The 26,650-nt window shown below is 33.2% G+C and overlaps 2 protein-coding genes across 2 annotated transcripts; both read left to right on the top strand.

Moving 5' to 3' along the window:
- The first annotated feature begins 7,265 nt into the window (after positions 1–7,265).
- LOC112025488 (nudix hydrolase 25) lies at positions 7,266–11,534 on the top strand. The gene is given in 6 exon segments (XM_065775627.1): positions 7,266–7,527; positions 8,247–8,297; positions 9,019–9,115; positions 9,651–9,759; positions 10,984–11,095; positions 11,190–11,534. Coding segments are annotated over 6 exon segments (540 nt in total). The 5' UTR covers positions 7,266–7,461; the 3' UTR covers positions 11,295–11,534.
- Positions 11,535–13,303: 1,769 nt separating this feature from the next.
- Positions 13,304–24,470, top strand: LOC112025929 (mitogen-activated protein kinase 9). Its single transcript, XM_065775626.1, has 11 exons — positions 13,304–13,709; positions 15,206–15,614; positions 15,716–15,843; positions 16,795–16,854; positions 17,251–17,400; positions 17,558–17,713; positions 17,820–17,957; positions 18,068–18,141; positions 20,433–20,555; positions 23,647–23,884; positions 24,075–24,470. Exons 1-11 carry the CDS (start codon positions 13,470–13,472, stop codon positions 24,123–24,125), a joined length of 1,767 nt encoding a protein of 588 aa, XP_065631698.1. The 5' UTR covers positions 13,304–13,469; the 3' UTR covers positions 24,126–24,470.
- The last annotated feature ends 2,180 nt before the right edge of the window (positions 24,471–26,650 follow it).

The raw sequence follows: 26,650 nt of genomic DNA, 5'->3' as shown, positions 1-26,650 counted from the left end.
GATATTATTCATGCTGAAAATTTTTATAGGAAGCTTTGCCTTGGTCCAGTGCTGCCAAAGCATCTTCAAGGATTTGTTGTTTAATGTTAATTGTTAGAGATATATATTAAATATATTAGCCCAATGTATTTAATATATATCTCTAACATTAATCATGTTTGAATAAGCTTGATCTTACAGTCACACCAATGCCCTCAACATCAACAACATCAAATATACCCCAACTCAACGTTATTATCTTCATTATTAGCCAGTACAACAAACCTATTGGTCACTTCTTTGCCTGGCATCTGATTTAGTTGGAGCAAGTGTTATTGCACTGCTAGAATCTCGTACTACTATCAAACAGTTCAACAGCTATTGTGCCAGGAAATTCAGCCCCAACCATAGTGTTAGAGTTTATTAGGCCCAAGAGGCCTAGGCCCAACACCTATCTATCCTAATTCAATGTATTATAGTACGTTGAACTACCCTTCTGGTTGTGGACCTGTGGTGTACTAATATTGTGTTACTGTACTTACACTTGCTCCAACTAAATCAGATGCCAGGCAAAGAAGTGACCAATAGGTTTGTTGTACTGGCTAATAATGAAGATAATAACGTTGAGTTGGGGTATATTTGATGTTGTTGATGTTGAGGGCATTGGTGTGACTGTAAGATCAAGCTTATTCAAACATGATTAATGTTAGAGATATATATTAAATACATTGGGCTAATATATTTAATATATATCTCTAACAATTAACATTAAACAACAAATCCTTGAAGATGCTTTGGCAGCACTGGACCAAGGCAAAGCTTCCTATAAAAATTTTCAGCATGAATAATATCCTGATTTGGTAGACAAGGGTCTAACTGACCAATTAAAGCAAAATGAGTAGGTATTCTCTAGACCCATAAAATACTGTATATATTGTTTCTAAAATTAAAAATAATAATAATTAAAAAGAGTATTGTAGATACAATTTCATAAAAGTATTTTTTGAAAATTTCAAATTATATGTGATTCAATTTCACCATCTTTTCATATTATACTAATTTGTGAAGTACATATTGAAAGTTATATTCATCTGTTGTCACCAAATAGATGAATATGAAAAATTATTTCATTCATCCATTTCTTGTATTATTGGTGTTGGTCATTTCTCTTCCTAGGTAATAACTATTCTAGAGTGTACCAAATGTGCCACGATAAGGAGGGATCATAAAATAACTTTATTATACATGCCTTGTAGTTGATACCTTGTATGTTATAAAAACAAGTAGTTGATACCTTGTACAAGAAGTGTTAGAATTAAAGAAGCTATGGTCCAAGGATGGTAAACAATTATGGGAGCCATGAATTGGCGAGGATTTAGGTTTGTTAGAATAAGGATTATTTTTTCTATTAGGTAAGGAATTCTAGTGCACAATTGCTGCATGATCAAGGCTATAAATTACAATTTGAAATGCTTTGATCCTTCAATTATGGATCTAAAACTATGGATAGAAGAGATTTGTCGATATCTGCAAAGCACTTAAGATAACAACAAATCGGTTTGGAGTCAATTTTTTTCCATTACCAAAATGCAAGAAGTACTTAGTGCCAAGTAACAGAGAAGATATCTCAATTCAGGGGTGGTGCTAGAGCTACTCCAAGGGTTCAAATGAACCCCCTGAATTTAAAAAATTAAAAAAATTAAAAAAATATTATGTATACAATATTTTTTTATTAGTTTAATTTACCATTAAAAATATTATTGCACACCCAATTTTAATTTTGCTCACTCTAATCACATATCAGCCTAGTCCAAAATCAAATAACAACACAAATTACAAATCTCTCTTTAATGAATCTCATCTCGTCTTTCTTTCTATTTGATTATCTTGGTATCTTTTTATCTCTAATATTAAAGAGTGAATATTTGTGAGTTGTGAGTGTGTCTCTATTTATTATAAATTCCATTTATTATAAATTTATATTATATTATATATGTGTGTGTGTGTGTCTAATACGTGCGTTATTATTTTTTTATTATGTTATTTGTGTGAATTGTGATGTATGTGAATATGTTCATGTATAGTATAAACATAATATAATTTAATATTTATAAAATATAGAGGGTTTGTCACACGTGTGTATACTATTATCATGTTATAATAACTTTTTGTTATAAAGTTAGTAATTACTCAAGAATTTGATTGGTTAAGTAGATACTTAGTGTATTATTTATGTATGAATGGTTGTGGCTGTGTTGATCAATAATTAATACAGTGCAAGTGAATTGAATTTTATCATTTAGATTAAAATATTTTTATAAAAACAATGAGTAATAGATAATGGAAATTGCATAAAAATAAAAAAAAAGATATATAAACTTAATAAAATAAAATTGTCACACTTACCTACATTGACAATAGATAATGATAGTTAATAATAAACTATTATGTAATAATTTTAAAATATGAAAACCGAAATTGTAAAACTTCATATTTTTGCGATTTTTTTATTATCGATAATTAGATATATTCAAATTATATTTAATTTAAATTTTTTAATGACCTCGCTAAAAGATTTTCCCCTGTTAAATTAGAAAGAATAATTAAAAATGGTCAACAGCTGACCATTTGCATGGCATGTGAGATGAGTTAAATCTTGTGCAAAATTTATCGTAGTGCATGCTCGATTAAGCAGCACGTGGGTGGATTTAACACCACCATGCCCAATAGCATTGTGCATAACTATGTATGGTCCCAGATATACCTTTCTTTCTCCTCATTATGTTTTCTTAATTTCTTCTCCTTCATTTTTCAATTAAAAATAACAAAACAAGGTGCATTTGGTACAGATTCCAATATATCAGTCACAATTCCTCTGTCATTCAGATTAAAAAAAAAAAAATTTCCACAACTACTTTCCCTAATCAACTCAAATGAAGTTATTCAAAAAAATATATTAACTTTTTTTTAAAGGAAAAAATATATATTAACTTTTAAAATAAAATATAGGATGGATTAGAATATTACTTATATTGTATTCATTGATTTTTCTAAGAATACCATATTTTATAACATTCCAAAATAAAATATAGTACCATAAAAAAAGGCAAAAAATCTAAACACAGCATCTTTTATATGGAACCAACCAGTTGGTTAAGCCCAAATGCTTAATAAAATTACAACTGGCTAAGATCGCCATTTATAAAAGTAGAATCCTAATTACCTTTGTCTGACTTTGAGGAGGTCAGTCCATTGAACCAGCTAAGCCTTATTTGACCAATTTTATAGGATATTCAACAATCAATAAAATTGTCCTTTGAAACTATCGATTAGGATTAGTTTTTTTATCCACCAATGTCACATGGTTAAGAAGCACGCCACTTATACAGTTATACATAGTAAGTCGACCTTGATGTGATAATGTTTAAAATCAACTTTATAGATGATTAGTATTAATTAATTTCCTTTCATCTCTTTTCTAGTAAGTAATGAATCTTCTTTGACCCATTGAGGAACAACTTGAAAAGTACTAGGGTAAAAAGAGAACACTATAAGATTTTAAATTTTGATGTTTGTATATAGCTTGAAGGTAAATATATCATGTTAATTTCTCATGTTTTTTCAAGAACAAAGTTTGGTTACAACCTTAGTTGTAGCCTAAGGTTACAGCTTTACTCAATATATTTTTATTGTATGTGAATTTTAACAAATTTACAACTGAATTATATTTTCTTTTTATATCTTTTATGTTTGCAAAATTTTCAAAAAATCAAATATCAATAGTTATGTTATCAATCTTGGGGCGGAGCCAAAAAATTTTGTTTGGGGGGCCGATTTGTGTTACTAATTTATTAGTCTATACAAACTTTCATACACAAATATATACATACACAGAAATTAGTATATTTTATAATGAAAATTTTAAAATTAAATGTTTCCTAGAATTAAATTAATCTTTCACCATCTTCCATAGTGAAATCCTTACAATTTTCATTTTCAATATAAGTTACCAAATTGTCTACCATTGTGAGTAAAAAAATTTCAATTAAAATAATGAAGTGTTCAAAAACATGAATGATCTAAAACTTTAAGAGATACGAGAACACATTTTACCAAAAAAATGAGTTTGAGAAAAAAATACGTTCTCTATAACTACTAGACAAATTGGACAATTTTTTTACGAACATTATTGAACCAACTCAAATATTTGGGGGGGGCTAAGTCTCATTTTTGGGGGCTAATTATTAAAATATTAAATATTTCTATATAGTAAAAATAAATTTTCAAAAATTTTGGGGGGCCATGGCCCCCCACCCTAACATGTAGCTCCGCCCTTGCATCAATCCACTGTTTTAATTGCAACTTTTTGTAGTATAAAATTATGTTTAAAAAATAAGTTTAGGAATCGTATAGTACATAGCATCTGATTGATACAAAATTTGATATATGTGTTAAGAGTATAAAAGAAAAGTAATCCAATGATTAGATTTTCAAAATATATAGCAATATTAATATTTTTAAAGTTATAACCAAATTTGTAACTAAACTTTGTCATTCTTTTAATATAATGCAAGAAAAATGCTAGCGACAATTGCTTGAGGGTTGTGAGTGTATCCTTGTTTATTGAGCCACATACTCACGCATGCATATGGATCCCACGCCATCATCATCGTCATCATTATTATTAATTTTTTCATCTCTCGCTTGTAACTTGAATTTACAATATCATTTAAATACCTAATCAAATAATAAATGAGCAAGGTTCAATTATAATTCAGTAATAATAATTTTTTTTTGGGGTGATATATGTTTATGGTTCAAATATCACCTCCTTCGAACCCCCACGCTATCTACCTATTAGGAGGCCCCCCCCCCCCCAAAAAAAAAAAAAAAAAAAAACCTCCTTAAATATTATAGAATTTAGAGGAGAAACTAAATATATCTTAAATTTACACTGCAAGCTTTCTCTATAAATAATTTAGGCATAAATTTTAGTCATGGGGACCACTTTTGATTTCATCCAACATTCTTTCATACAATACAAAATATACAATGCATCTTTTGTTAGACCGACTTGATATCTTTTTGGTAAAACATTTTTTGTTAAACCGACTTGATATCTTTTTGGTAAAACATTTTGGAGAGAAAAGGATTTTTGGAAAAATTAAATGAAATTTTTTTTTTTTAATTTTAAAGAGTTTCACAACCTATGACTATTGCCCTAATAAAAAACTCTTTTTCATTTACTTATTTAAAACAAATCTTCTTATTCTAAAATATAGTTAAAAAAGCGTAATTAGTTTCTTACTAAAAAAAAGCCAACGATTTTTAGTTGGATTGACATTTTATTATTATCAAGAAGTTTATAATTCAATTGATATATGTGTATATATATATATATATTGGTTATTTCCAATCATAACATTTATGATTCAAAATATTCTTCTAATTATTGAGTTATTAGAAAAATACATCTTTTTCCTTCAAATTTTCATGGTATGGGACCGGATGAGTTGACTTGCTTTCTCATTCACTCAAAAAAAACAAAAAAAAAACCCTTTACCTGGCATTTAGCCCAAGTGCCCAACCCAAGAAACAATTAAAGTAAAAATACAAAGAAAAGAACAAAGTTTGGCTGGTGCAAGCAAGCGAGCAACTTGCAAGTGCAATCACTCTCTGAAAAGATGCGAGAGTATAACCCCTTTTTCACTTTAATTTTTGCATTAATGCCGTTTAACTTTACTTCCTTCTAATGATATGATTAGTCATTAGTGTGCATGATAAACATGATAATGGACAGGAATAGATGCTACCTGGTCCACTTTTTTTTTTTTTTTTTCTCTTCTACCTCTGTCACTTCTCCACCCTGAAAGTCAACGGCCTCCCTCGCCCACTACTTTCTGCTTCATTTGGCTTTTTCTGCCTTTTCTTAATCTCTTTCTCTCACCAATGTTCATCTGATTCACTACGTCACCATCCTCGTGCGCACGCTATCATGCACTGGCCTTCCTTTCATTTGGTTTTTCTATTCAACGCCTGTCCTCATTTTCCTTATAATGGGCTCACTCCTTTTTATTATTATTTGATTTTCACTCTTAAATAAATGCATCATATTTCTCACAACGTGTATCTTGTTTAGTTTTTTCACAAATGATTCATCATAACATTGTAATTCAAATTATATTGTCTTTTCTCTTTTATGAGAAAAATTAAGATTCGAATATCTTTTTCTTCTTATTGTAATTATTTATATATCAATTATGTTAATTGGGTGGCTAATTAATTATACCACAAGATTTGTGGGATCCTATGTATCTATTTTAAAACTATTATATTAGAGCTTATAATATTATTCATAAAAAATAAGTTGACTATTATTAATCCAATCAATCACTTCAAAATAGATTTAATTTCATGATGGAGTTCTCTAAAATTTCTAGAGTATTCTAATCCGTAACCAGTAAAGAGGTTGATAAGTTTTTATACTCTTTTGTCTTATAAGATTAAAACAACAAATACATTATTTAGTGAATTTCTTGTATATATAGCATTAAAGTTCCATTCTACTGGAGAAATGGTTACATAGTGCACGTTTTAAAGGAAATAGTTGGGAAAAGAGCAATTAAACAATCATCATTCAAGTGCAATGATAAATACAATGAAAATAACCAAAAATATGTATTTTTTCATTGTAAAATTCTACTTACATCTTGTGATTTTCAACAAGTACTGTATATCCCAATTTGATTTCGGATGAAATTAGGTTGTTTGTTTGATATTTCTTGTCCTTGTTAGTAGTGTTGGGAAACCCAATAAATAATGGTGGTAGGCCGGTAGCTACTAACTTCCAAATCCGTAAGACATTTATGCACTTTTTGTCAACTTTGTTATTGTCAACTTTGTTAGTTGTAAAATAGTAAAATTTTTAGAAATATGATGCTATCTTGCCAAAATCAAATAAAGGAGATAAATTCTAGTTTAGAAATATGATGCTGTCTAATAAGAAGACATCTGTTTTCTTGTTGGCGAAGAATAAAGATTAAGCATTATAAAATAAACTCTGTATGTATATATTCAAATAATGTCATATCCAATTAAGACACAATATTCAACCAAAGTAGAGCTCATGATAACAATGTTAAACCACCCTGAGCCTATCATTTCCCTCCATATTTATTTGATTGGTACTAAAAAAAAAAAAAAAAAAAAATCCTGGGTGGAAGGGTGCGCAGGATAAGAGTTGCGAATACTCAACCCAGAATACTCCACCCACTCTCTGAGTCACCTTTTTGGCTTATAGTCAGAGTCAGCTTCACTATTTCCTACACAGCTCAAAACCCACTTTTTTTTGTTGTTGAATTTCTCATATAGTCATAGCACTAACTCTCTCTCTCTCTCTCTCTCACTCAGACTCTCTGACAAGCTCCAAAGCAAAAGCAAAAGCAAAAAAAGAAAAAAGAAAAAAGAAAAAACCAATAAGCAATGGAGGGTCTACCTCCTGGTTATCGTCCCAACGTTGGCATTTGCCTCATCAACCCTGATAATCAAGTAACCTCTGACTTTTTTGTTTTTGGGTTTCAGTTTTTGTTATGGTTAGATGTTTATTTATGTCATAAGAAGAATTGTTAGTAAAGAGATCAATGGTGGATTTGCATGTATAAAAGTGCAAAACTGAGCATTGTTTTATGCATGTCTGTAAGTATATATTTGTGAGGTTACTGATTTTTTTTTTTTTTGTTAGTGATTCTTGCTTCTTGTTGGTTTTCTTGAAATTAGGACACAAATCAAGTTAAGTTATTTTATGGGAAATTCTGTATATATTTATATAATCATAGAATTTTAGTGTTTGCTGCTGTGGACTGAAAATTCTATAGTCTGGAGTCTCTGGACTTGATTAAGTAAGAAAACTTGGTTGAGTTTGTTTGGGTGAAAAGATAGATGTTGGGTTGGTTGTTGTTTTTATTTGGATGAACTAAACACAATGCATAAAAAGAGTATTTTACTTGATTGTATTAAATGTTTTAGAGGAAGCAAAAAATTCAAACTATATGTCTTGGAAAATTTTCTGATATTTCATTATATTTTGTAGCCCACATGTATGATTTATGTGGGAACTTGGGTCAATTAAAAAAAAGATGTAAGGAAAGCAAGGTTGTGGAAAGTATGTATTTGTTTATCTTCAAATTGAAGTAATTTTAGTTCCATTTCAGAGTTTTATCTGCATGAGCAAGTGGGAAAGATGGTAACTTTTGGAGATTTTCTTGCAGGTTTTTGTGGCTTCAAGATTGAATGTTCCAGGAGCATGGCAGATGCCTCAGGTGATACTGCGCAGATGCTCTTGTTTGCTATTAAAATACCATTTCTTTTTACAAAAAAAAAAAAAAAAGGAAAAGAAAAAAAAAAAAAACCATTTCTTAACATGCTTTAAGGGGGAGGGGGGAAGAAACAAAATGCACCCACATCATACAGATTCATAGCCAGCCTTTGGAGGGCACTGTTTTGATTCCTAAGGATCTTTATGACCTCATGACTTATAAGATCTAGTAGATGATACTGCGGAGAGTAAATGCATTCCTTATCCTTATAAGAACAGAATTCTGTTGCAACAGGAATTTTAATGTAGCCACTGAGGTAGTTGGGCCAATTGGTTTGACCTAATTATTCACATCTTATCTCTCCATTTGCAATTGCAATTATCCTAGTGTACATTCTCACTTGGTAAAACATCTTTATCAGTAGTATGGGGCTGATGTAGAGTACCAAGTATTTGTCTAAGTGACCTGTTGAATGGACTGTCATTGTCTGCTGTGTTTGGGTAGAGAGATTTGTCATTTTGGAGTTAAGTTTATTTTGCCTTTGGCAAATCTTGGATCTTTCATCAAGGCTTACATCTAATTTAAGACGACCACTATAAAAAATTTGAACTTTCAAATAGATTGTGTTGCATCGTTTTAAATTCTCAAATTTTACCCTACATTTTCCTGTAAATCTCAAGATATTTCAGCTGAATTTAAATGGCTATGGGATCTTCAATCTCAGGGGGGTATTGAAGATGGTGAAGAACCCAAATCAGCAGCCATTAGAGAACTACGAGAAGAAACTGGAATTGTGTCTGCCGAAATTATGGCTGAGGTTTGTGGGGAAAAAAGTGCTTCTTACACTACAGTTTCTGTTCATTTGAATTTACTCCAGTGCAGGAACTTGCATCCTTGCAATGTTTTACATATATCTGATTATTCTCCTTCTTTCTCACTCTTTGTATCTCTGAGCTTTAAAAATGAGTGTAGAGATATTAAAAGCCATATGACATGATTCAATGAATTATTGGATCATCAAAAAATCAAAAGATATGGATCTCCTCCTGTTTCATAAAATAAGAATTAAAGGACTAAGAAAAAATGAAGAACGAACATGCAAATATCTATGTGAGAGAAACATTTATCAACCTCAATGGAATTCGTGTGTGCCTTCTTCTAGAAACTCTTTGACCATTTTGTGGTATCACTTTGATGAAGGTACTAGAATTGTTATAATTTCACTGCAGGATTAAGGATCTCTTGGATAGCACTTGAAACATACAAGATGTAGCTTGTCTGAATATATTGTCACTCGGTTTATTTATTGTCGGTTGACTAAAGTAAGGATCACCTTTTTTCTTAGTAATGATTCAGGTTGTTTGCTATAAAGGTTCAAATTGGTGACTTATGACTTCCCTCCTGCTGTGAAGGCCAAAGTCAATCGTCTCTGGGGAGGTGAATGGCATGGGCAGGCACAAAAGTGGTGCGTCTTCTTTCTTCACACAGTCCATTATGGGGGTTAAAAAAAAGGAATACCATGTTATAATCATTACTTCCCAAGTAGATGTGGCATTTTCTATGTTTTCTCACTTGAATTTATATAAAACATCCTCAGTTTTAGATAATTAAGAACGCTTGCATGTGTACAAAATAAATTTGAGTTAACTTGTTCCTTTAGATGTAGATAATGGAACATTCACCAAATCTAGGATCTGAGGAATATGACATATATAAGGTTTTTTTTCTTCATGAAATATATATAAAGGTTTTTTCTTCTTTTTTTTTTTTTATTTTTTTTTATTTTTTTATTTTTAGAATAATTTATGGAACTAAGGTCTTCACAGTGTAAGACATATGTGATAAATGCTTTGACTTTTCTGGAATTTGTTATCAAAGTTCCCTCCATTAAGTTTCTGGTGGTAGAGAGTAGAGATACAGGATTTCACCTGGACCAGTTTATTTGTGTGAGGGATTATGGAATTGGAAACTTATTACATGGGGAAAGATAGAGATGTTTACTCAGATATACCTTCTAGTACCTGCAACAGAATCAAGTCAAATGTTTAGAATTGAATTTGTGCAAGATTTGCATGAAATAATTGGTCTAAGTTATAAATGGCTTTTCTGTTGCTTATGTCTCTATCCTAATGTCAGTTGACAATAGTTGAATACTAGTGCCCTGCTACCTTGTCTCACCATGATAAAAAGCTCATAATTAGGACTGTAAGAGTGGCCTTCACTTTAATGTGAGTTTAATGTTTCAACTTTGCTTACCAAAGCCTACCATTCCTGGGGCTGTTTAGACCATAAAAATCTGATTCTTTATTAAATAAATGGAAAGGGCTTCTCAGGCGCATTAGTAATGAACTGACTCTATGATATGTTTGCATGCTTAGCATATTGAGCGAATTATTGCCTACAAATTACACTTATTATGAATATTCATGTTATCATTTATTATTGGTTAGGGGCACAACTTTAAATGCTGAAATAATTTTCTTTGGGTTTGTCTAGCTTACTAATATAGTGTTTTCAGGCTCCTATCTTAGTGATGTACATCCATGTGTGTGTATTTGATCACGGGATTAGGATGTGATTCATTTCCTTTTTATGTAATCATATAATCAGACTATCTGCCAATGGATTTATACTGAGTATTCAACCTGAGACTTTGTGCTGCCTGATGATGAATTCGGACTCTTGACAGGTTCCTTATGAGATTAACAAAAGATGAGAGTGAGATCAATCTAGCTAATGGTGAAGCAGAGCCAGAATTTGCTGAATGGAAATGGGCAGGCCCAGAAGAAGTTGTTGAGCAGGTTTGCTACAGATACTTTCTTTTAAATAGTCAATTCCAGTATGATATATATTTTCTCAAAATTTTTGTAACATATGGGATTAAACTGATTACAGGCGGTGGACTACAAAAGGCCAACATATGAGGAAGTTATACGAACCTTCGAGCCTTACTTAAGTGGAAATGCAGTCTCCACAAAATGTAAATCGTCTAAATGGTGAATGTTGTGGGTGTGTATCATTTGGTTCTAAGAGTTCCGTACATGACTTAAATTTCCCATTAAAATTTGGATTTAGTAGAAGTTTGCTCTTTGTAAATGGAAATGGAAGTAAGAACTGAAAAATAGATGGTTGCTTTATTGTAACAATAAGATCTTTGTTGTGATGTAGTTCTCTTTAGTGGTTTTGATTATGAGGATGCTTTCAGATGTGTATAAAAGAAAACTGGAGGAATAGGCTTGAGAGTGTGTTGCATAGTCTGTAACTATCACTGTGAAGTTGGTATAAGTTTTGAAGCATTTGCACAATATGATTTAGAATAGAATGTGAAAAGGAATATATGCGGGTGACCATAACTAGTTTTATATGGATTTATAGCCGATTCCGAAATTTTGCATAATATGATTTAGATGATGACAAATTGTTTTCCAACTTATAGATTCAGCTTCTTTTTTGCTTCTTATTTCCATCTTGCTGAATAGATTCTAAAGTGGAAAACAATGACTAGTTTTCTTGCTTCTTTCTTTCTAAGCTGGGTTTCCAAGAATTTTAGAGCACACTCAGCTAATGGCCTGGCTCCTGGGGGTGAGTGTAGTTTCCTGTTTTGTACAAGCAGTAATTACAAAAAGGGGTCATTTAGACTGATTCCAAGGTGTTGATTTGGAGACTAAAACCCATAATTTCTTGGATCACATGAGACCTGAAAATTATTAGAACAACCATAAACTATTGAGGTTTAAAACCAGACTGGTTTTTCTTTTTATATCTTATAATTTATATTTTGGGGATAAGTAACAAGCAGACAAGATTAAGCCAGATCTAGGGATGTTAGATACTTTTCCTCAAAAGTCAGGCTGATTACAGCGTGTCTCCACAACCTTCAAGTCAAATTATTAAATGGGCCCCCCAAAATGACCCATGGTTTTGAAAAATATTGGACTTTAAACAAAACTTATTGACTAAAGAACAAGAATCCAATGTAGTAGACAACCCAAAGTAAAATCCACTCTCCAAGCACTTCTGGGCTCCACCTAGCTTAGTTCACATGGTAAATAGTTGTATAAAATCCAACATTCCAACATTACTAGATAGAGGCGATCCTCCAGAATTTATATCCAATGTATTATTATTATTATTATTTTGAGAAGATATCCAATCTACTATTTCTAGAATCAGTACTAGAGTCCCATAAAAAAGAAAAAGAAAAAAAGAATCAGTATTCACTATTCAATATTAGAGTTTTTTATTTTTATTATTATTTTTGGATAAGGATTTAGTATGTTGACTTTATTAACATAAAATAGTTTATTTATGGGACTTATTCTAATTTGAGAAGATATCCAATGTATTATCACTAGAATCAGTACTACACTTTTTTATTTTTTATTTTTGGATAAGGATTTGGTACATAAAGTTCATTATTTATGGGATTTATTCTAACGAAAAACACGATCTTAGTCAAAATTACAAAATTTTGTTTTAAAAACGTGATTTTACAATTTTAACTAAAATTTTAGTCCATGCAACTGTGTGTACAATAGCATAGTTTATTTATGAGATTTATTATGAGGAAAAACACGATTTTAGTCGAGATTACAAAATCTTGTTTTAAAAACTGAAGGGTCATTTGGTAAGGTCGTTTATATTTTTTGAAAATATTTGTGAATGAAAAAGTAGATGAAAAAATGTGTAACGTTATTTAAAAACTGAAAAATATTGCCCAATCAACCATAACAAACCGCCCCTCAATTTTACAATTTAACTAAAATTTTAGTCCATGCAACTGCGTCTACAATAGCATGTGAGTATCATTGCTATGCTCTAAAAGTCTCCAATCAAAAAATATAGAAAGGGGATGGTATTTCAATTGCTTTTCCTCTAAGAACGGAGAGATTCGTGGAGAAGTGGGTTCCACACGGACACCATCACAACATGCTGTGACATGGCACGAAATTATTGGTCCCTACACAACACCGGAGAAAAACCAAACCCCACCCTATAACTGCCAAATCCAAACAGAAGGCATCGATCGATAAGCTCTTTACTGCAAAACATAGTGAGACAGAGACAGAGATATACAGGCGGCTAAAGCTAACGACTAATAAAAAGCTTAAGCTATTGCTGCTTGGGAAAAGATAGAGTACGATACGTCACAGACTTTTTTTTTAATCTACAATCATGTCCGGCTTGGTTCGCTGGTTTCAACGCCTCTCTTCTTTTTCTTCTTCATCCACATCCTCCTCTGCCGTTGATGATCACGATCATGATGATTATCACTCCCAAAACGACGCCGTACAAACACAGAGTGAAAGTCAAAAGGAGCTGACGATCACTGTGGACTTAGATATCTCAGGTTTGAAGCCGATCAAGGTCCCCGATCGGACCGCTCACAAGCTCGCCCCCACCGATCCTCACAAGGTCAGTCACACACACAATCCCCTCTCTCTCTCTCTCTCTTTTTATAGTTTTTTTATAAGATGATAAGGTTCGCATTTTGAGAGAGCGGCTCAAATTTGTGTAGCGCTTTTTTCAATTTATGCGTGTATTTATATGACGTGGAGCTGTTTGATCAATTCGTATCAATTGTGTTGGTGTGCGTCTTTGGAGAACACGGAGAGAGATCGCCCAAGCGAGCAATTTTTCGTGTTCTCGATCGAGGTTTTTGTTATTTTTAAAAAGCTTGTTCGTTAATCTAATTTATGCTGCTGTTAGAATTAGCTTGTGGAATTTGCATATGTGAAGATTTTTCATGTGTTATATAGGAATCAGCAAATTTTCTTTAAATGTACTTGACCATGAGGAAGGTATGTTAGTGATATGGTTAGGTGATCTTTGCTGCACTTGTACTGTTGATAAAAATTGACCTATTGATAGTTAGCATTCGAGGACAACCCCGACGGGTTGTTCTAACGGTTCCTCAGTTTCGTGTGATTCATGAGGTCCTAGGTTGCCGATGTGTGCGGGAATAGTCGGGTGCTTGAAGAGTATTGGACACCCACGTTAGCGCAAAAAAAAAAGGGTTAACATTCTAGGATGTATTTTATTTCTTTCTATGGGATGTGAAGCTGTCTCTTTTCTTTCTTCTTCTTCTTCTTCTTTTTTTATTTTTTTTTATTTTTTTTTATGGGAATCAATCGGCGTTTTCCACATCATTCTGTCAAATTTAGAGTGAAATGAATTTCGTAGAATTTTTTGATATGAATTCACATGTGTATGAGTCGGTGTAGCTAGCTTGGAATTTGTCTATGTGGTTAAGAGTCTTGAAGCTTAGAAGAAACTGATACTTGTCTTGACTATGATGTCTCTGCGTGTTAATTTTGACGTTGACGCAACAACATTATGTTACATTTTGTTTTGAATTGAGTTATGTTTTGATTAATATAAGTTATTTAAATGGTTAATTAATGAGTTTTTGATAGTTGGTTTACTTTATTATCTGGTATTTATTTGATCGCTAAATTGAAAATTATTTGTCAGCAAATGTGATGTTATTGAAAATGTCCTCCGGCTCATATTTTATGGAACTTACAACGTCCTTTATAATTAATTAAAAACTAGGTATAATCCGTAAATGATTCTTGAACGTCCTTGTGCATTTTCTGTACGTTTTTCTCAAGATTCCCATCACAAGCATGGAACTTGAATAGGATATTAAAGGAATTTCCATTATTATGGAATACATTTTCTGAGAAACTACGTGAAGGAAAGTCTTTAACACATCGAAGTATTATATGTGCTCTATAACCATGAAATAATTAGTAATTCCTTTTCTTTTTTAGACAGAAAATGTTAATAATATATTTTTTTAAGCTATGCAGTAACAATACAATTTCATATTCTTCTTCTATTCATGCTTTCAATTTTTATTTCTACCTGCTTTTGAAGAGTTGCTAATTAAAATTTGATTTAATCAGAGCATGCTTGACAAAGAATTTTTCACAGAATATGGTGAGGCAAGTCAATATGAAATTCAAGAAGTAGTTGGCAAAGGAAGCTATGGTGTCGTTGCCTCTGCAATTGATACTCACACTGGAGAGAGAGTAGCTATAAAGAAAATCAATGATGTCTTTGAGCATGTTTCTGATGCAACACGTATTCTGAGAGAAGTCAAGCTTCTTAGGCTGCTTCGACACCCGGATATTGTAGAAATAAAACATATAATGCTTCCTCCTTCTAGAAGAGAATTTCAAGATATTTATGTCGTGTTTGAGTTGATGGAATCTGACCTTCACCAAGTAATTAAGGCAAATGACGATCTTACACCTGCACATTTTCAATTTTTCTTATACCAGCTTCTTCGAGCTTTAAAGTATATACATACAGGTCGGCCTCCATTTTCATTGTTCTAAGATAGAATTTCCTTTGGTTTTAATGAAGTTGATGGTCTGATATATATATATATATATATATTTTTTTTTTCACAGCTAATGTTTTCCATCGAGATTTAAAGCCAAAAAATATACTTGCTAATGCGGATTGCAAGCTGAAGATATGTGACTTTGGGCTTGCTCGTGCAGCTTTTGATGATGCCCCATCCACGATTTTCTGGACCGTAGGTGTTTCCATTATGAAAGTTGTGAAGTGTCAACCCCAAGGGGGTAGCACAATCGGCTAGGGACCACGTCTGATGAAGCGGAGGTCACTAGTTCGAATCTACCCTTTTCCTTCCCCCTTGGGGCCAAAAATCACTTAAAAAAATAAGTAGTTGGCAAAGGAAGCTATGGTGTCGTTGCCTCTGCAATTGATACTCACACTGGAGAGAGAGTAGCTATAAAGAAAATCAATGATGTCTTTGAGCATGTTTCTGATGCAACACGTATTCTGAGAGAAGTCAAGCTTCTTAGGCTGCTTCGACACCCGGATATTGTAGAAATAAAACATATAATGCTTCCTCCTTCTAGAAGAGAATTTCAAGATATTTATGTCGTGTTTGAGTTGATGGAATCTGACCTTCACCAAGTAATTAAGGCAAATGACGATCTTACACCTGCACATTTTCAATTTTTCTTATACCAGCTTCTTCGAGCTTTAAAGTATATACATACAGGTCGGCCTCCATTTTCATTGTTCTAAGATAGAATTTCCTTTGGTTTTAATGAAGTTGATGGTCTGATATATATATATATATATATATTTTTTTTTTCACAGCTAATGTTTTCCATCGAGATTTAAAGCCAAAAAATATACTTGCTAATGCGGATTGCAAGCTGAAGATATGTGACTTTGGGCTTGCTCGTGCAGCTTTTGATGATGCCCCATCCACGATTTTCTGGACCGTAGGTGTTTCCATTATGAAAGTTGTGAAGTGTCAACCCCAAGGGGGTAGCACAATCGGCTAGGGACCACGTCTGATGAAGCGGAGGTCACTAGTTCGAATCTACCCTTTTCCTTCCCCCTTGGGGCCAAAAATCACTTAAAAAAAGTTGTTAAGATCAAAGATTTTTAATTTTTTAATTATTTATTATAAAGTCTGTACATTTGCTGACAAAATATAATTTCTAAGGATTATGTGGCAACGCGATGGTACCGCGCTCCTGAACTCTGTGGTTCATTTTTCTCTAAGGTAAGTTTTCTGGTTATATTTCATGAGATATTCTTTTCAATGATATGTCATATACATTCCAAAACATGTGCTTACTTCATTCAGAGGCGATGCTCACTTAATATCTGTGCTTATGTGTGCTTAGCCCCTTTAATAGCATTGGATGGGATGATGAGATCTTACTAATGATGTCAATTGAAATTTAAAGAATCTATATTACCTACTGCATGTGAATACAAGTTTGGTGCATAAGATTATGTTTCTACATTGCCTCATTATATTTGTGTCTGTTGTACATTTTGTATGGTATACTCATCGTCCATGTTTTATTAGATCTGTAATATTTGAGTAGAATTAAAAATGGAACTAATCACCCTCACATTTTGGTAATTTTTTATCATGAACTGTCTTTTGTAGTACACCCCCGCTATTGATATTTGGAGCATAGGATGTATATTTGCAGAAATGCTAACAGGGAAACCATTGTTTCCTGGGAAAAATGTGGTACATCAATTGGATATCATAACTGATTTGCTTGGCACTCCTCCTCCTGAATCCATTACAAAGGTTTGTTGTCTTTTTCAGTCACGTCTTTCACAATTACGTAGATCTTGAAACATTGTTTCATAATTGTGAAGTAGTTGTATCTTTGAATTTCAATGTGCATTTATTTTAATATTATGTTCTTGATTGCTCACCTTTGGTTTATTTGTATTTCCTGCAGATTCGGAATGATAAGGCTAGGAGATATTTAAGTTGCATGAAGGAAAAGCCACCAACTCCTTTCTCACAAAAATTCCCCAATGCAGATCCCATGGCTCTTCATTTATTAAAGCAGTTGCTTGCATTTGATCCTAAAGATCGCCCATCTGCTGAAGAGATAAGATATTAGTAAAACTGATTATTTCTGATGAATTTTAAAATTCTCATATGTTTAGATATCATATATCTATTTTTCTTGATATCCATGCTTGTTTCTTTTTCAGGCATTAGCTGATCCATATTTCGACGGATTAGCGAATTTGGACCATGAACCATCTAGACAACCCATTTCAAAACTTGAGTTTGACTTTGAAAGGAGGAAATTGTCAAAAGATGATGTAAGAGAGCTAATTTATAGAGAGGTACGACTACAGTGGTGATAGTGTTTCAGTGGTGTTATTTTTTATATCTTGATTTGGTTGTTCTCTCCTTCCTTGCCATCTGCTTATGTTGTAAATCTTAAAGCATACAGATTCTAGAGTATCATCCGCAAATGCTTAAGGAGTATCTGCAAGGTGCAGATCAGAGTAGCTTCATGTATCCTAGGTATTATTATTACTACTACTATTAATGTTGATGATGATGGGTGTGTACATGCATGTTTATATGTGAGCGAATCTACCGTAAAATGAGGGAGCCTAATGTTAAAGTCATTTGGTTGTTTGTGTGTGTGTGTAACGTATGTTAAATGTTCCCATCAGAGCTGCTTGTTGAAAAGTACTATCATAACCTGTTAAAACAACAAAATACTAATTTTGCCTTATTATGGATCTTGGTAACTTACCTATTTTCTTCACTATTGGTCATGATAAAGTATGAGGTACTTTGTTCTTCCCCAAATTCAGGAAAAGGGCATATTGCTGCATGTCCACCTTCTATTTCTGACATGGTTTTTTATGCACCTAGCCTTTTAAAGCCATGGGACTATAGCAACAATAACAATAACCAAGCCTTAGACCCAAATTTTTGGGGTCAGCTATGGATTCTCAATAGATTAGTTAGGGTAGGCCACATGTATTCTTTTCCGTCATTTTAGTTTGTCCTAAATCATACCCTCTCTTGCTTCCTTAATTGCCATATATTTTTTTTTACTACTTCTACTAATGTTATTTTTGGTCTTCCTCCACATTTTTTCGTTCCCTTATCTTGAATCAACTCAGGGTATGTTTGGTACACTGAATGTGGATTACAACAGGAATAGTAATCCTTATTACCAGGAATAAAATGTGTTGTAATGGAATAACTAAACCTATTCATTAGTTTGGTTGTGAGTTGTAATATTAGAATAAAACTTATGATCTATTTTAGGAAATATCTCATTCATACAAATATACTTCCTAGAAAATAATATATTTTAAATTTTAGAGAGATGAGTTATTTTTTGATGATTTTTTATTTCCATAATTGTTAGGTGGATGTGGAAAGTTTATTTATTTAGAAATATATTAATGTTAGAAATTATTACATCTACTAAGGAATAGCTATTACAACTTTTTTAGAGAGTAATAGTTATTCCTCATTTTAAAGAATAGCTATTCATAAGGAATGACTATTCTCTGTAATAAAAACATAACCAAACTATTGAATAGCTGAACCATAGGAATAATTATTACATTACAGTACTTATTACAGTCTACCAAACGTGCCCTCAGTCCATGGGGCCATGTATAGTGGGTATTTATTTTATTACTAGTATTGTTGCAATTTCAATCCTAGCATTATCCTGCAAAATCAACTGTTATGAATGACAAAAATTCCTGCTGCTTCTTTAGAGAACTTGTAATTTTACTTCATGGGGATTATTATGCATCATCTGATTTGATCAAATCATTATATACTTTTCATGCTTGGTGATTTTTCTGTTTGCTTTCTAAATTCCTTGTTTTGTCCTAAGACTTACTTCATTCAGAGGCAATGCTCACTTCATTCAGAGGATGTATTATTGTTACTACTACTATTAATGTTGATGATGATGGGTGTGTACATGCATGTTTATATGTGAGTGAATCTACTGTAAAATAAGGGAGCCTAATGTTAAAGTCATGTGGTTGTTTGTGTGTGTGTGGGTGTGTAACGAATGTTAAATGTTCCCGTCAGAAGTGCTTGTTGAAAAGTACTATCATAACTTGTTAAAACAACAAAACGCCAGTTTTGCCTTATTTATGGATCTTGGTACCTTACCTATTTTCTTCACTATTGGTCATGATAAAGGATGAGGTACTTTGTTCTTCCCCAAATTCAGGAAAAGGGCATATTGCTGCATGTCCACTTTCTATTTCTGACATGGTTTTTTAATGACCTAGCCTTTTAAAGCCATGGGACTATAGCAACAATAACAACATCCAAGCCTTAGACCCAAATTTTTGGGGTCGGCTATGGATTCTCAACAAATTAATTAGGGTCGGCCACATGTATTCTTTTCCGTCATTTTAGTCTGTCCTAAATCATACCCTCTCTTTCTTCCATAACTGCCATATATTTTTTTACTGCTTCTACTAATGTTATTTTTGGTCTTCCTCCACATTTTTTTGCTCCCTTTTCTTGAATCAACTCAGTCCAATGGGCCATGTGTAGTGGGTATTTATTTTATTACTAGTATTGTTGCAATTTCAATCCTAGCATTATCCTGCAAAATCAACTCTTTTGAGTGACAAAAATTCCTGCTGCTTCTTCAGAGAACTTGTATTTTTACTTCATGGGGATTATTATGCATCATCTGATTTGATCAAATCATCATATACTTTTCATGCTTGGTGATTTTTCTGTTTGCTTTCTAAATTCCTTGTTTTGTCCTAAGACTTGTCACTATCAAGCTAACTGAGTTCTATTTCAACCAGTGGAATTGATCGATTCAAGAGACTATTTGCTAATCTTGAGGAGCAGTTTGTTAAAGGTGGAAGAAGTACTGCACTCGAAAGGAAACATGCATCCTTGCCCAGGTTAAGTGTTGGTCAAAATATGTTATATCTTTTTAATGGTTATGCAGTTTGTTTGGTTTTATCATCTTTTCCCTACTGATGGTTACCCTTCATTCTTTCAGGGAAAGGGTCCCCAACCAAAATGGTGATAATAAGAAGTGTAATGCAGCTTCAGCTTCCCGTGCAACCCTTCAGAGCCCTCCAATGTCTGAAGGAATTGAGAAAGCAGAATGCACTAACCAAAATGCATCAGCATTGCAGAATGGCCCTAGCAAACCAAGTAATAGTCCCTATATCCATGCTTGTTTCTTTTTCAGGCATTAGCTGATCCATATTTCGACGGATTAGCGAATTTGGACCATGAACCATCTAGACAACCCATTTCAAAACTTGAGTTTGACTTTGAAAGGAGGAAATTGTCAAAAGATGATGTAAGAGAGCTAATTTATAGAGAGGTACGACTACAGTGGTGATAGTGTTTCAGTGGTGTTATTTTTTATATCTTGATTTGGTTGTTCTCTCCTTCCTTGCCATCTGCTTATGTTGTAAATCTTAAAGCATACAGATTCTAGAGTATCATCCGCAAATGCTTAAGGAGTATCTGCAAGGTGCAGATCAGAGTAGCTTCATGTATCCTAGGTATTATTATTACTACTACTATTAATGTTGATGATGATGGGTGTGTACATGCATGTTTATATGTGAGCGAATCTACCGTAAAATGAGGGAGCCTAATGTTAAAGTCATTTGGTTGTTTGTGTGTGTGTGTAACGTATGTTAAATGTTCCCATCAGAGCTGCTTGTTGAAAAGTACTATCATAACCTGTTAAAACAACAAAATACTAATTTTGCCTTATTATGGATCTTGGTAACTTACCTATTTTCTTCACTATTGGTCATGATAAAGTATGAGGTACTTTGTTCTTCCCCAAATTCAGGAAAAGGGCATATTGCTGCATGTCCACCTTCTATTTCTGACATGGTTTTTTATGCACCTAGCCTTTTAAAGCCATGGGACTATAGCAACAATAACAATAACCAAGCCTTAGACCCAAATTTTTGGGGTCAGCTATGGATTCTCAATAGATTAGTTAGGGTAGGCCACATGTATTCTTTTCCGTCATTTTAGTTTGTCCTAAATCATACCCTCTCTTGCTTCCTTAATTGCCATATATTTTTTTTTACTACTTCTACTAATGTTATTTTTGGTCTTCCTCCACATTTTTTCGTTCCCTTATCTTGAATCAACTCAGGGTATGTTTGGTACACTGAATGTGGATTACAACAGGAATAGTAATCCTTATTACCAGGAATAAAATGTGTTGTAATGGAATAACTAAACCTATTCATTAGTTTGGTTGTGAGTTGTAATATTAGAATAAAACTTATGATCTATTTTAGGAAATATCTCATTCATACAAATATACTTCCTAGAAAATAATATATTTTAAATTTTAGAGAGATGAGTTATTTTTTGATGATTTTTTATTTCCATAATTGTTAGGTGGATGTGGAAAGTTTATTTATTTAGAAATATATTAATGTTAGAAATTATTACATCTACTAAGGAATAGCTATTACAACTTTTTTAGAGAGTAATAGTTATTCCTCATTTTAAAGAATAGCTATTCATAAGGAATGACTATTCTCTGTAATAAAAACATAACCAAACTATTGAATAGCTGAACCATAGGAATAATTATTACATTACAGTACTTATTACAGTCTACCAAACGTGCCCTCAGTCCATGGGGCCATGTATAGTGGGTATTTATTTTATTACTAGTATTGTTGCAATTTCAATCCTAGCATTATCCTGCAAAATCAACTGTTATGAATGACAAAAATTCCTGCTGCTTCTTTAGAGAACTTGTAATTTTACTTCATGGGGATTATTATGCATCATCTGATTTGATCAAATCATTATATACTTTTCATGCTTGGTGATTTTTCTGTTTGCTTTCTAAATTCCTTGTTTTGTCCTAAGACTTACTTCATTCAGAGGCAATGCTCACTTCATTCAGAGGATGTATTATTGTTACTACTACTATTAATGTTGATGATGATGGGTGTGTACATGCATGTTTATATGTGAGTGAATCTACTGTAAAATAAGGGAGCCTAATGTTAAAGTCATGTGGTTGTTTGTGTGTGTGTGGGTGTGTAACGAATGTTAAATGTTCCCGTCAGAAGTGCTTGTTGAAAAGTACTATCATAACTTGTTAAAACAACAAAACGCCAGTTTTGCCTTATTTATGGATCTTGGTACCTTACCTATTTTCTTCACTATTGGTCATGATAAAGGATGAGGTACTTTGTTCTTCCCCAAATTCAGGAAAAGGGCATATTGCTGCATGTCCACTTTCTATTTCTGACATGGTTTTTTAATGACCTAGCCTTTTAAAGCCATGGGACTATAGCAACAATAACAACATCCAAGCCTTAGACCCAAATTTTTGGGGTCGGCTATGGATTCTCAACAAATTAATTAGGGTCGGCCACATGTATTCTTTTCCGTCATTTTAGTCTGTCCTAAATCATACCCTCTCTTTCTTCCATAACTGCCATATATTTTTTTACTGCTTCTACTAATGTTATTTTTGGTCTTCCTCCACATTTTTTTGCTCCCTTTTCTTGAATCAACTCAGTCCAATGGGCCATGTGTAGTGGGTATTTATTTTATTACTAGTATTGTTGCAATTTCAATCCTAGCATTATCCTGCAAAATCAACTCTTTTGAGTGACAAAAATTCCTGCTGCTTCTTCAGAGAACTTGTATTTTTACTTCATGGGGATTATTATGCATCATCTGATTTGATCAAATCATCATATACTTTTCATGCTTGGTGATTTTTCTGTTTGCTTTCTAAATTCCTTGTTTTGTCCTAAGACTTGTCACTATCAAGCTAACTGAGTTCTATTTCAACCAGTGGAATTGATCGATTCAAGAGACTATTTGCTAATCTTGAGGAGCAGTTTGTTAAAGGTGGAAGAAGTACTGCACTCGAAAGGAAACATGCATCCTTGCCCAGGTTAAGTGTTGGTCAAAATATGTTATATCTTTTTAATGGTTATGCAGTTTGTTTGGTTTTATCATCTTTTCCCTACTGATGGTTACCCTTCATTCTTTCAGGGAAAGGGTCCCCAACCAAAATGGTGATAATAAGAAGTGTAATGCAGCTTCAGCTTCCCGTGCAACCCTTCAGAGCCCTCCAATGTCTGAAGGAATTGAGAAAGCAGAATGCACTAACCAAAATGCATCAGCATTGCAGAATGGCCCTAGCAAACCAAGTAATAGTCCCAACAGCCTATTGAAGAGTGCTAGCATTAGTGCTTCTAAGTTAGTGGATGTAAAAGGAAAGAATTGTGAGGTTAGTATTCTTTGATTACATAACACGCACACATACACACACTCTGGCACTTTTTGATGCCTGTAATCCATTATTGATAATGACATGACAAGGGTTACTGGCCGTGTGAAATGGAAGCTTCAGTTATGTGGGACACTGAAATCTAACATTGCATCCTCTGTTGTGTGATCTCTGCTGTATTTTCTCACAGGAAGAAACAATCGTGGAGCATGATGGAGAGGTGGTTGATTGGTTGTCATAGGCAGTTGCAACACCATATTAGAATTTTACCTCTGAGCTGCGCATGGGATGGCTTTGTTTTGCACGCTAAGCCCATAACATCCCCCTTGATTGTGGGTGGTTGCAGTTTCTATAACTCATTGTGGGTTTTCTTTTGGCTAGGATTTTAGTTTTAGTGTTGTCTTAACAAAAACTTCCATACTGTTGAATTAGCTTTTAGCTGTTAAATTATACGAAAACATTATATGGACCAGGGAAATATCGAATTATATGAAAACATCCTGGAAGTCTTCCTGAACACTGTAGCTCACAAATAATTGCCTGTAAATTACACAATGAGACAGAGTTGCATGGTTAGTGTATTTCATTTTTGGGTGCAATTTAGTTTTAATTTTTTTTAATGTTACAATTAGAGAAATATCGAATTGGAGATTCATATCAAGGGCAATCATTTGTTAAGTACTTTCAACTAGATTGGATTAGTAATTAGGATTATTATAGCACACCTTCATTTGTGTGTTAGATCATTAGAGAACACTATTTTGATTGATGCTTCTGACAAGTTGTGTACAAACAAATGGTTGTAATCACCAAAGGTCGTCAGAATTTTTACCCAAGAATCTCCCTGATGTCTTCAGCTCCAGGCTTCCGAATTTTTGCAATTAATGACAAAAGCTGAAGTGTTTCTCAACTGAAATAAGTATGACTGATTTTTATTTGTTGTTATATGGCACGGGCACATCCTTATGCCTTTGTTCTTTGCAATTTTTCTCATAAAATCTGCATGGTGTGTGGTTTATTATACTGGGGGAATGAATCTTCCATTGAATAGCCCAGCAAGATAGGATTAAACGATGAAGGAAAAAGTAATAGACACGGCATAGTAGTTAAAACTTAAAATTTTGTTTTTCGGTGTTCTTGTTAGAGAGGATTGTTAAGAAGAAGATATTCTACTGCAACAATACGGAGATGAAGATGTTTTCTTTTGCACATGGTGCTATGCTGAGTTTTAAGACTTTTTTCATGGAAAGGTTTATCTTGATGAGAATAAAGAAAAAACTAGAAGTTCCATTTCAGTTGCATGCAACATGGTTTGCTTATGTAGCACTACTTCCACCAAATGATGTGCAGACAAACATACATACACAAAGGAAAGATAAGGAAAGAAAAAGTTTTAGATAGAGCAGAGAGTAGTGATTCATGATTCAAAGATGGGAGCTTTTTGGACAACATATGTACTTGACTTTATGATGTGCCTTTCAAAGAAAATGTTTGCATTTGAACTATCAAAGAAAATGTTTGCATTTGAACTATAGTGTTCAAATGATAGCTCAATGGTAATAATATCTTTTGTACTGGTCTTGTAATTTGTTGTGTTTCAAAACTCACTTTCCCCTCCCTCACTATCTATCTACTAAAAAAATGTATATATTTGAAATATGTTACAATGTTCATATTATGTGAAAACAAATATTTTGTCTCACTTGCTATGTTCACTTTATGTACTTTACCAATATGGCAAGAATTAGGTATAGTATTTAGGTGCTGTTCCTTGAGTTCTTATCTTAAGATTTTGCCATGTGAATTTTTTGTCAGGGATGAAAGTATATTTTTTAGTTAAGTAGTCACATGACTAAATCTTAAGAGAAGAACTTAAAGAATAGCACTTAAGGTACTGTATCTAAGTTTTGTCTTTACCAATAACAATTTGTCATGTATTCTTTTTTATTTCCTTATAAAATAATCAAAATTTTAAATAGAAAAAAATTATACACCTGACATACCACTATTAGTGGAGTATAAAGCAAAATACAAAGATTAGGACATGATATCTACTCTTATTATATGTCTTTATAATGTAACTAGATGATGTCCCGCGCGATGCGCGGACTACTTTACAATTTCACTTGAAATCATTTTTGTGTATATTAAGACCATCATATAATACTTATTTTGTTGCATAATATTTATGTTTGCCCACAATATTTTTAAATACTTTGAAAATTTATTTTCTTAATTCATTTTTTATTTCAAAAAATATATAAAACTATAAGACTATAACATATTATAATTGCGGGGCCCATGGGCCTGGTAGCCTCGGCCCATCTTGCATTTGGCCCATAGCCCATGCCGAGGAGGAATGATCGTCCGAGGATGGTGTATGAAGACCTAAGCTTTTTTGGATCCACGCCGAGGACATCCCTGTCCTTAGCGTACCGAGGCTAATTCCAGGCGGGGGAGCAGACCAAGAACAGGTTGTCACCTCCATACTAAATGCACTCACCTAACCCCCTGGCCGCATTAATGGGGATGTAAGCCCTAGACAGGGTAACATTGGTCCTTGTGAACCACTTGAGTACTGATAAGGCTTTTGATGGGACGGACGGTCAGAGGGAAGGCAAGTGAATGGTCAACAGATGGAAGAAAGAGATAGGAGGAGGAGGACTATATAAGAAGGGAAAGCAAAGCAATTGGGAGAGGAGAAAATGGAGAAAGAACCTCCTCGGACAAGGGCCAAGAAGCTACCCTTAGCACTAAGTTGGCTTC

This window comes from Quercus suber, unplaced genomic scaffold (assembly GCF_002906115.3).
Source record: "Quercus suber isolate HL8 unplaced genomic scaffold, Cork oak 2.0 scaffold_116, whole genome shotgun sequence".
In the NCBI taxonomy this organism is placed as follows: domain Eukaryota; kingdom Viridiplantae; phylum Streptophyta; class Magnoliopsida; order Fagales; family Fagaceae; genus Quercus; species Quercus suber.
The sequence above is the reverse complement of the archived record's forward strand: the minus strand, read 5'-3'. Positions and strand labels throughout refer to the sequence as shown.

Coding starts and splice junctions, on each gene's coding strand:
- LOC112025929 (XM_065775626.1), top strand. CDS start 13,470: ATGTCCGGCTTGGTTCGCTGGTTTCAACGCCTCTCTTCTTTTTCTTCT. Junction 16,855..17,250: donor GTGGTTCATTTTTCTCTAAG/GTAAGTTTTCTG, acceptor TGTCTTTTGTAG/TACACCCCCGCTATTGATAT. Junction 20,556..23,646: donor TTAAGTGTTGGTCAAAATAT/GTTATATCTTTT, acceptor TCATTCTTTCAG/GGAAAGGGTCCCCAACCAAA.